This window comes from Lithobates pipiens, unplaced genomic scaffold (genome assembly GCF_037356315.1).
Source record: "Lithobates pipiens isolate NorthernLeopardFrog02 unplaced genomic scaffold, aLitPip1_a1.2 Scaffold_162, whole genome shotgun sequence".
NCBI classification, from domain to species: Eukaryota; Metazoa; Chordata; class Amphibia; order Anura; family Ranidae; genus Lithobates; species Lithobates pipiens.
This window is the reverse complement of record NW_027507750.1, coordinates 6,180,292-6,191,211: the sequence shown is the minus strand read 5'-3', so window position 1 is coordinate 6,191,211 and position 10,920 is coordinate 6,180,292. Positions and strand designations below refer to the sequence as shown.

At 49.9% G+C, this 10,920-nt stretch overlaps 1 protein-coding gene across 1 annotated transcript; it reads left to right on the top strand.

Annotated features, from left to right (window-relative positions):
• Window positions 1-2,324: 2,324 nt before the first annotated feature.
• LOC143986476 (uncharacterized) lies at window positions 2,325-9,861 on the top strand. Its single transcript, XM_077484817.1, is given in 5 exon segments — window positions 2,325-2,389; window positions 8,072-8,553; window positions 8,556-9,126; window positions 9,383-9,448; window positions 9,777-9,861. Coding segments are annotated over 5 exon segments (1,269 nt in total).
• Window positions 9,862-10,920: the final 1,059 nt, after the last annotated feature.

Genomic DNA, 10,920 nt, shown 5'->3' with positions numbered 1-10,920 from the left:
TTAAGGGCGAACTTTTGAAGGCACAGTATTTTCAAAACATAGAAAAATTTATTATTTATTATTATTTAATAAAACAGTATATCAGAGACAACACCATACACAAATTAGTACATGATATCCATATATAATATGAGAAAAAAACACTTCTCCTATGGCTCTGTAATCAGTAGAGCAAGGGTTGATTGTTCTGGCCTGGTCAATGTCACACAGGCTGCTGGTCTTATTGCTTCTCTCTGCATTCAGGAATTCTAAAATTACAGAGGGAGGAAGAATGGGAGAGCAGCTTGAATATTTATGGGAATCCAGCCAATCCTTGGAGATATATATCCAGGAGGTGGTTGGGGAGCCCATAAATAGTCTGAAGCACCAGAGCAGGCGGTCTTTTGGATCCTGGGTGAGCCCTGCCAGAGGAGTCCCCTTGTCATGAGGGCCACGTACCTGATCCGAGACCGAAGTGAGGAGGCCTCCCTTGCACCTCGGGTCCTTAAAGCCTCTGGATATGGAGGCAGAGTCTTGGTGGACACCGAGTGGCAGGGGTGCCAGGGGTGCGGAGCACCGCGCAAGCCTTAGTCCGAGAACCGAGCCGAGGTCAAGTCCAGTTGGGGAACGAAGCATAAAAGGATTAATGGGTTAAAATGGTTAAGAATGGTTGAGATCCAAGCCGGGGGTCGATTCCAATCTGGCAGCTGAGTACAAAACGGCAAACAGGTAGAATGATTAAGGTACAAATCCGAGGTCAATGGCAAGCAGCAATCAAGAGTAGTCAAATAGGTTTCCAGGTCACAGATTCAGACAGATCACACACTAGCACAGGAACAAGGGGGGACTGAAGATAATCCAGCAATTTGGCAGTATCTGGGCTTATATAGGGAAGTTTGAGGTCACTTCCTGTGCACCTCCTGGGCATTTTCCCGCCTTTTTCCATCAGGTTGATGTAATTTCCTGTGCGCCTCTTTGGTATTTTCCCACCTTTTTCCATCAGGTTGAGGTCACTTCCTGTGTATGTCCTGGGCATTTTCCTGCCCTTTTGCATCAAGTCTTCTGCACAAGTGCGGGTTGGGGCCCTGAGGCATCTTAGGTGCATGTTCAGTTGGCACAGACTTCTTCTTGCGGCAACGCGCCATTGGTGCATGCGTAGTAAGCCCTGGACACTTACACCCCTGTATGATGGGCTCTGCCCCTCTGGGCAGCCTGCTAAAAAGCTGTGTGGAGGTTATTGAGGTCCCAGCCATAGCTTAGGCTGGGGGACCTATTCTCTAATATCTGGGGTTTCTCTTATATGGTCTTGAGAAGCACTCTGGAGGATACCCAGTGGAGGACGGAAGAGGGTTCAGTGGTTGGTTGTATTGTGAGTCTGTATCTTCGTCACTAAGAAGTGCCCAGTGGATGTCAGAAGGTGGCAGCTGATGATCCAGAGGAAAGAGAAAGTGGCCGCACACTGTTGACTTCATCATGTAAAAAATCCTTTATTTCTCCAAGATGGGACAAACAGCACAAGGACTTGACATGTTTTTACCGCATTTCACACTACAAAGTGCTTAGTCATATATGATGATCCCGAGGCCTGAGTACTGAACTAAGTCCTGTGCCCCAGAGACTGTATGCAGCTATCAGTTCTACACAGCAGTGAATCCAAAACCTTTCTCCTGGCAAGTAGTGACTTTGAGGAAGTTCTCTGCCAGCATAGTGAGAAGAGTCCTCAGTTACTTCAGTTCCTTTAGGAGATCTCATGCCTCCCCCAACTGGACTGTGGCTCACGATGCCATACAGAAGATGGTGGAATACTCACGGTATGTGCAAAGTGTGCAAAATGAGTACCTTGGCAGGTGACACCAGATTTTACGGAGAGAATGGTGGAAGTCTGCTCCAATCTGCTTGAGGCGTTTGAAGCCAATGAAAGCCTAAGAAGTTTAAAGAGCCAACAGTCATCACAGAGGGCCATGGGCATATTTTTATGATCCGCAAACAAAGAATCATTCCACGGAGTAACGTCACACCTCTTCCGCAAGGCCTAAGATGTTCAAGAGCCAGAGATTACCAAAGAAAGTCATGGTGATTGTTTTTTTGAGAAGACAAGGGAGACATTCTCCTCGATTTTCTGTAACGTGGCCATACCATGACCAGCGAGTGGTTCCTCGAGACACTTAAAAAGCTTAGAGAAACAATTAGGAACATAAGACCGAACAAGAACCTGAAAAAAATCCCCATTTACCATGACAATGTGTGACCACACACATCTCTGGCAACAAATCAGGAAAATTTGGCTGGTCATCCCACCCTACGGCCCAGATTTTCTACCCTCCGACTTTCACTTGTTCGGTCCAATGAAGGACAGGCTTCGAGGACAACAATTTGATGACACAGACGAGGTGAAAGTGGCTGTGAATAAGTGGGTACAACCACGTACACCTGAATATTTTCAATATTTTCAAAGAGGATTCGAGAGTTGGGTTCAACGAAGGCGCAAATGCATCGCTTGTGATGGAGACGATGTTAAGTGGTATCTTTGTATAGAGGAAGAGTTACTCTACCAACATCTGAAATTTGATTGACCTTTTTAAGTTAAAAAAAAAGAAAGTTACGCCCTCTGTTGCATAATTTTCGGTGTAGCCCTCGTATTTTATAATACAGTAGGAGGTGTTGAAACAGAAATATCTTACACTTTCAGGTGGATAGGAACAGAGATGAAGATTATGTCAGAGAGATATGACTATTGAAAAACCCAAGACTGTATAAAGCCAAGGATTGGCCGAGTCCATTAGGCTCCACCTAAAAGTAAAATACTACTCTTGGGCAGATAGACCTTTTACATGTAGAATTCAAAAAATCATTAGAAGGACTGCAGTCAGTTTTTTAAAATCGCAACTTTTTGGTCCTCATTCTATATTCTCAGATTCTTTGCAGTGCACTAGCTTAAAGAGGAGCTCCAGGCACCTTCAGAAAAAAAAAGAAATATCAGCTACAAATACTGTAGCTGCTGACTTTTAAAATTAGGGCACTTACCTGTCCAGGAATCCAGCGGTGTCCTCGATCGAGCCTGATTTTTTTCAATCAGCTCTCGAGTGCTGGCACCGCTATCTCCACTAAGGGAAACCAACAGTGAAATCCTTGTAGGTTCACAGCCGCTTTTCTACTGTGCATCCATGAAGCATGCTGTGCTGAGTGAATGAGCAAGCTGCGGGGGGGGGGGGGGGGGGGAGGTAGAGCCAAAAGTGGGAGCGAGTACCTGTAAAAACCAGGTACCTGCTCCCCCTCCTAAAAATGACAAATGTGGCAGCAAGGGGGGTGGGGGGGGGGAGACAAGCAGAGCTTCCCCTTTTCCCCTTTTGGGTGGAACGCCACTTTAAGAACATTAATGCAGGACTTTATCTGAGCACCACAAACTGAAAGTGCTAATTTATTTTTAACCACTAGAGATCTGCGCTATAGCCAAATGACGGCTACAGCGCGGACCTCCTTTGCTGGGACTACGTCTATTGACGTCGTCCCGTGCACGAGCGGCCTGCGCGCACCCTGACGGGCGTGCGCGGCGCGCTCTGTGATCGGCGAGTCTATGAGTCTCGCCTGATCACAGATCCGAGCAAGGGGTCGATCCCGACCCCTTACCACGTGATCAGCTGTCAGCCAATGACAGCTGATCATGTGATACAACGGAGCCGGTAATCTGCTATTTTTCCTCCTCGCGCTGACAGCGCGAGGAGAAAAAAAAAGAGCCGATCACTGGCGGCCGTGATCGGGACAGCAGTCCTGATCCCGGCTAGCTTACCACCTGCCCCCTGCCAGTGCCACCTCAGGAATAAATAAGTGCCCCCCGTCAGTGCCACCCATCAGTGCCCATAGTGCCACCCAGCAGTGCCCATAGTGCCACACATTAGTGCCCACAGTGCCACACATCAGTGCCCACAGTGCCACCCATCAGTGCCCACAATCTGCCTCAACGGTGCTGCACCCCAGTGCCACATATCCGTGCCCATCAGTGTCATCTACCAGTGCCCATCAGTGCCGCCCATCAGTGCCCAGCAGTGCCACCTATCAGAGCCACCTATCAGTGCCACCTATCAGTGCCCATCAGTCCCATCTATCAGTGGTACCTATCAGTGCCCCTTAGTGCCACCCATCCATGCCACCCATCCGTGCCATCTTATCTGTGCCCATCTTTGCCCATCAGTGCCGCCTTATCTGTGCCCATCAGTACTGCCTTATCTGTGCCTATCGGTACCACCTTATCTGTGCCTATTAGTGCCGCCTTAACTATGCCTATCAGTGCCCACCAGTGCAGCCTATCAGTGTTCACCAGTGCAGCCTATCAGTGCCGCCTTATCAGCGCACTTCAATGAAGGAGAAATATGACCTGTTTGCAAAATTTTATAACAAACTATTAAACATGATTTTTTTATTTTTTTATTTTGCATCTTTTTTTGTTTGTTTAGCAAAAAATAAAACTCCCAACTGTAATTAAATACCACCAAAAGAAAGCTCTATTTGTGGGGAAAAAAATGATAAAAATTTCATTTGGGCACAGTGTTGTATGCCCACGCAATTGTCATTCAAAGTGCATCAGCGCTGAAAGCTGAAAATTGGTCTGGGCAGGAGGGGGGTTTAAGTGCCCAGTAAGCAAATGGTTAATATTCAGAGCAAATTTTCCCCATCCATCCATGTCTTCATCCATCCATAGCTCCATGCTTTATTTGGTTGAGAAATAACTTTGAAAAACACAACCCCCCCTAGCATTTCTACCTGTGACCATCTTGATTAAGGGCAGATGTTTCATGTAAAACCCCGGAGCCAGCTTCTGTGTGAGAGGTGGACAAACACAGCACCACAGTGATGAGGCAAATCTGCTTACCAGATGATGTAGTCCCTCAAATTATAGAGTATTCAGTATCCCCAAGACAATGGAAAAACAGCGGTGCTTTGGAAGATTCACCATAAGCCTCCAAAGAATTGTTTTAAGCAGGGGGTCCTTGAGACCTGGAAATTATTTCAAGGGTTCCACTGGGGTAAAAAGTTTGAGAAGGGCTGCTATAGTTTAACAACAAGGAACTAGTTTTGTAACAAGTAGTTATGATCAGGGGCGTAACTAGAAATCACAGGGCCCCATAGCAAAATGTTGTATGGGCCCCCCCCCACCCAGGGGCGGATCCAGATTCTAGTCTCGGGAGGGGCACTGATAGAAAATACTTTTATGGGGGCAATTTATTGGGGCAATGGCTGATGTTGGCGCTTCAATTATCACGGCACCATTTGTGTTATGCTGTCAGGATGATTGAAACACATTATTTCTATTATTGCATTGTTATAGAAAATTAAATAGTTCAACTCACCATAATGCAGAATCAGTGGGAGCCTCGAGTGTGTCACCTGCCACCAGATGCAGATTGTCACTTGTCACAAGTTGCGGATTGTCCACCTGCCACCCATTGTGGATTGTCCACTTGCTACGTGACCTGCCACACATTGCAAATCGTCCACTTTCCACGTCACCTGCCACACATTGGGGATTGTCCACTTGCCACGTCACCTGCCACACATTGCGGATTGTCCACTTGCCACGTGACCTGCCACCCATTGTGGATTGTCCACTTGCCACATCACCTGCCACTCATTTCAGATTGTCCACTTGCCACAAGTTGCAGATTGTCACTTGCCACACATTACAAATTGTCCACTTGCCATGTCACCTGCCACTCATTGTGGATTGTCCACTTGCCACGTCACCTGCCATACATTGTGGATTGTTCATTTGCCACGTCACCTGCCACCCATTGCGGATTGTCCATTTGCCACGTCACCTGCCACCCATTGCGGTTTGTCCACTTGCCACGTGACCTGCCACACATTGCGGATTGTTCACTTGCCACGTCACCTGCCACCTATTGCGGATTGTCCATTTACCACGTTACCTGCCACAAGTTTCAGATTGTCCACTTGCCACGTCACCTGCCACACATTGCGGATTGTCCACTTGCCACGACACCTGCCACACATTGCGGATTGTCCACTTGCCACGTCACCTGCCACACATTGTGGATTGTCCATTTGCCACGTCACCTGCCACCCATTGCGGTTTGTCCATTTGCCACGTTACCTGCCACCCACTGCGGATTGTCCATTTGCCATGTCACCTGCCACCCATTGCGGTTTGTCCACTTGCCACGTGACCTGCCACACATTGCGGATTGTTCACTTGCCACGTCACCTGCCACACATTGCGGATTGTCCATTTGCCACGTCACCTGCCACAAGTTTCAGATTGTCCCCTTGCCACGTCACATGCCACAATTTTCAGATTGTCCCCTTGCCACGTCACATGCTACACATTGCAGATTGTCCACTTGCCACGTCACCTGCCACACATTGCGGATTTTCCACTTGCCATGTCACCTGCCATCCATTGCGGATTGTCCATTTGCCATGTCACCTGCCACACATTGCGGATTTTCCACTTGCCATGTCACCTGCCATCCATTGCGGATTGTCCATTTGCCATGTCACCTGCCACACATTGCGGATTTTCCACTTGCCATGTCACCTGCCATCCATTGCGGATTGTCCATTTGCCATGTCACCTGTCACACATTGCGGATTGTCACTTTCCTGTTAAAGTCGCTCTGTTTGCCAGTCTGAGTCAGGCAGCAGAGAGAGGATGTAATCTCTGCTGCCTGCACAGTGAGTGAGAGCGGAGCTGGCAGTTTGCAGGGCGGGTGCCGGGCGGTGAGAGATGATGTCATCTCTCTGCCCCGCCACCCGCTGATTGGCCACCCACTAAGCCTCCCCGCAGCTTCCCCAACAACCCCCCACCGCCGCCGAGTCACCTGGCTGTGTCCGCTCGTACAGTCAGTGTGACTGTACGAGCGCCGAGCGGACAGGGAGCTCGGCGGCTCACCTGCCGCCCGCTCACCGGGCCCTCCTCAGCTGCGGGCCCCGTAGCGACCGCACGGGTCGCTATGGTGGTAGTTCCGCCACTGGTTATGATCATATGATCAAAAATTGCTCTGATGGTGATCTTCTAGACGTGATCTTCCGACTTGAAGATGTTGCTGGTGAAGAAACACTTTGTGATGATCCAGAAGCAGCAGAAAGAGTGTTTCTGGAGGGAAAATCTCCTACTTTCATTCTGGTCCTCATCATTTCATTCCATAAAATATTTTTCATGTCTTTAGGGCCTCCCTGGCATGCCGGGATGTCTTTTGTCCTCCTTGTAGCATTTGGAAAATAATATTTCTTCTCACAATATCTGCAAATTGCAGCTTTGCTCTCAGCAGAAATCGCACTGTGGAGATGTTTCCAAACTCTAGAGGTTGGTCTCACAGTTTTACTGAGAAGAGGAAAAGGAACAACATTTTTCTGAGCAGACTGTAGGGAGACATTATGCTGTGATGGTGAAGAATTAATATAAATAATTTAAAGGTTAAATAAAATAAATTAATTTGTCAGACAAATGTATCCTCTTACCTGTCAATTAAGACTAAGAGGACAGAAACTATAATTTACTGCACGGGTCGCCAACTCGCGGACCGCACCCAGCCCGCCACCGCTAGATGTCGGGCCCATCAGCGTCATGATGAATTCACGGGCACCCAGTCCGCAGACGTTTTCGCCGCTGTCCTATTCATTGGACAGCGGCGAACGGCCGATATCACAGGGCTGGATGGGGACGGGACCGCTGGAGTTAACTTTTTACATTAAACAGCAGGCAATCATAGCAACCAATCACCAGCCTGTTAATGTGAAAAGTTAACCAGCAGTTCCCGCCCCCATCCAGCCCTGTGATACCAATATCTGCTCTGCTCGCTGTACACCTGTGTACGGTAGGAGAGTTCTACCTACACAGTGTATGTGTGTGTGTGAGGTGGGGTGCAGGGGGGCAAAGGTACAGAGGACACTACAGTGGGGGTGCAGGGGACAGAGGACACTATGGAGATACAGAGGACCCTACAGTGGGGGGGGGGGTGTAGGGGACAGAGGACACTGCTTTGGCGGCACAGGAAACTTGCTATGGGGGGAGGGGGGCAGAGACACTATGGGAGTGATGTGAAGGGGGACAGAGGATATTGCTATGGGGGTACAGAGGACACTGCAATAGGAGGGGCCTTATTAGGGACCACAACACATCTGGGGACAGGGACCCCTTCTCACCTGGGGACAGGGGCCCCTTCTCACTTGGGGAAAGGGACTCCATCGCATCTAGGGACAGGGACCCCTTCTCACCTGGGGACAGGGATCCCTTCTCACCTTGGGAAAGGGACCCCTTCTCATCTGGGGACAGGGATCCCATCACACTTTGGGACAGATACCCCTTCTCACCTGGGGACAGGGACCCCATCACCCCTGAAGACAGGGACCCCATCACCCCTGAAGACAGGGACCCCATCACCCCTGAAGACAGGGAGCCCTTCTCCCCTGGGAACAGGGGTCCCATCTCACCTGGGGACAAGGACTCATTCTCACTTTGGGACAGGGACCTTTTCTTCCATTGGGACAGGGACCTCTTCTCCCCTGGGGACAGGGACCCCATCACCCCTGGGGACAGGGACCTCTTCTCCCCTGGGGACAGGATCCCTTCTTACCTGGGGACAGAGACTCCTTCTACCCTGGGGACAAGGACCCCTTCCTCATTAGGGACAGGGACCCCATCACCCCTGGGGACAGGGACCCCTTCTCCCCTGGGTACAGGGACCCCTTCTCCCCTGGGGACAGGGACCCCTTCTCCCCTGGGTACAGGGACCCCATCTCACCTGGGGACAAGGACCCCTTCTCCCCTGGGGACAGGGACCCCATCACCCCTGGGGACAAGGACCCCTTCTCCCCTGGGGACAGGGACCGCATCACCCCTGGGGACAGGGACCCCTTCTTACCTGGGGATAGGGACCCCTTCTCCACTGAAGACAAGGAACCCATCACCCCTGAAGACAGGGACCCCTTCTCCCCTGGGGACAGGGGTCCCATCTCATCTGGGGACAAGGACTCATTCTCACCTGGGGACAGGGACCTCTTCTTCCCTGGGGACAGGGACCCCATCACCCCTAGGGACAGGGACCTCGTCTCCCCTGGGGACAGGGATCCCTTCTTACCTGGGGACAGGGACCCCATCACCCCTGGGGGCAGGGAACCCTTCTCCCCTGGGTACAGGGCCCCCATCAGACCTGGGGACAAGGACCCCTTGGGCATAGGGATCCCTTTTCCCCTGGGGACAGGGACCCCTTCTTACCTGGGGACAGGGACCCCTTCCCTCCCCGTAGATATATTATTTATCATTGTAAAAGAACATATTCCACACTTCTTCCCTCCCCCCCCCCCCCCAAAAAAAAAAACGGCTTTGAAAAAAACAGTTTTTTTCCAAATTTTTCATGTTTTTTTGTGCAGGCCTTCCTATCTCCAGCTGTAACATTCATACATATTCACAGTTAATCATGATGGTGACTGTTGCTGTGGACAGTCGTCATAGGTAAAATAACAACGAAGAACTCGTTTTGCAGTTATGTTGTAGTTATGATCGAAGTTTTCTCTGATGACGATCTTTCAGATGTGACGTTGCAAGGCCTTTCAGAAGTCTGTGATGTCCACCATGGTTCCTTGGCTCATGAAGGGAACCAATATACGAGCTCCTTTGTACCTTCACCAGCTCATTCGTTCACTTTAAAGTGCACTTGTGAGCCTCCAGCACCCTCGCTTCACCCATGGAGGGGTACTATAATAATGGGGCCCCTTTGCACCGATAAAAGACAAATGTATTTTCATGTGAGGTTTCCATTATTTCGCCCATTCCCTTGTAGATTGCAAGCTGTGGATCCACATATCTGCCTTATGATTTCTCTCCATTCACTTGTAAACGCCGTGCCTTATTATCAGCAAAGATAAATAGAAAAGCGAACGTCTGGCTGCAATATTCTTCTGGAGGTCGCAGTCGGCCGCTTCATAATTAGAAGCTTTCTGCAGCGGGAGAGTAAACGAGTTTTGGCGTTTTGGAAAAGCTCGGGGAGAAGTGTCAGTCCCTAACCAATAGTGATTGTCCTTCTATACTCGGGTAATTTGCATCTAATGCGCGTGATTCGCTTCCATTTAAAATATGATTACACTCTTTTGAAGCCCATCGCACCTGTCCCTGTGCATTAAGTACGAGAGAGATGTAATGGGAAGGAGCAGAAATAGGAGAAAAGGCAAAACGTTCCCTCCTGGAGTACAGATCAGAAACACATGCTACCTGCTTCCTGAAGCTGGAGCAGACGCACACCCACCGGGAGCTGCATTGTAGCCCAGAATGGCGTGAACGGGGGGGGGGGGGGAACAATCTATGGGCCGGTGCCACCAGCGCTCAGAACTATGGTATTGGTAGGTGTGCAGCAGCAATGTCATCTAAGGCCCCCAGAACATTTATTATAAGGATGGGTGCATCTAATGCCGTGTACACACGGGCGGACTGTATGGCCGCGTACACACGGGCGGACTGTATGGCCGCGTACACACAGGCGGACTGTTCGCCCAACTTAGTTTGTCAAACAATCCGACAAACAGTCCGCTCAAAATTTGCATGAGCGGACTTGACCACACACGATGAACGAACAGTCCGCTGAAAGCGTGCGCGATGACGTGAACGGCACGTACGACGGGACTCGAAAAACGACGTCCTATACACTGCAATGCAACCTTCGCCGTGTAAATTCTTTCTGAGCATGCGCGAGACTTAGTTTGTCGAACAAGCCTACACACGAGCGGACTGTCCGCTCAAACCAAGTTTCAGCAGACTGTCTTACGGGAATTCCAAAAAACTTTGTTCGTCAGACTGTCCGCTGAAACTGTCCGCTGAAGCCCACACACGAGCGGACTGTCCGCTGAAACACTGTTCAGCGGACAAAGTTGAGCGAACAGTCCGCCCGTGTGTACGCGGCCTATGGCGTACTTAGACCGTCGAAACACATT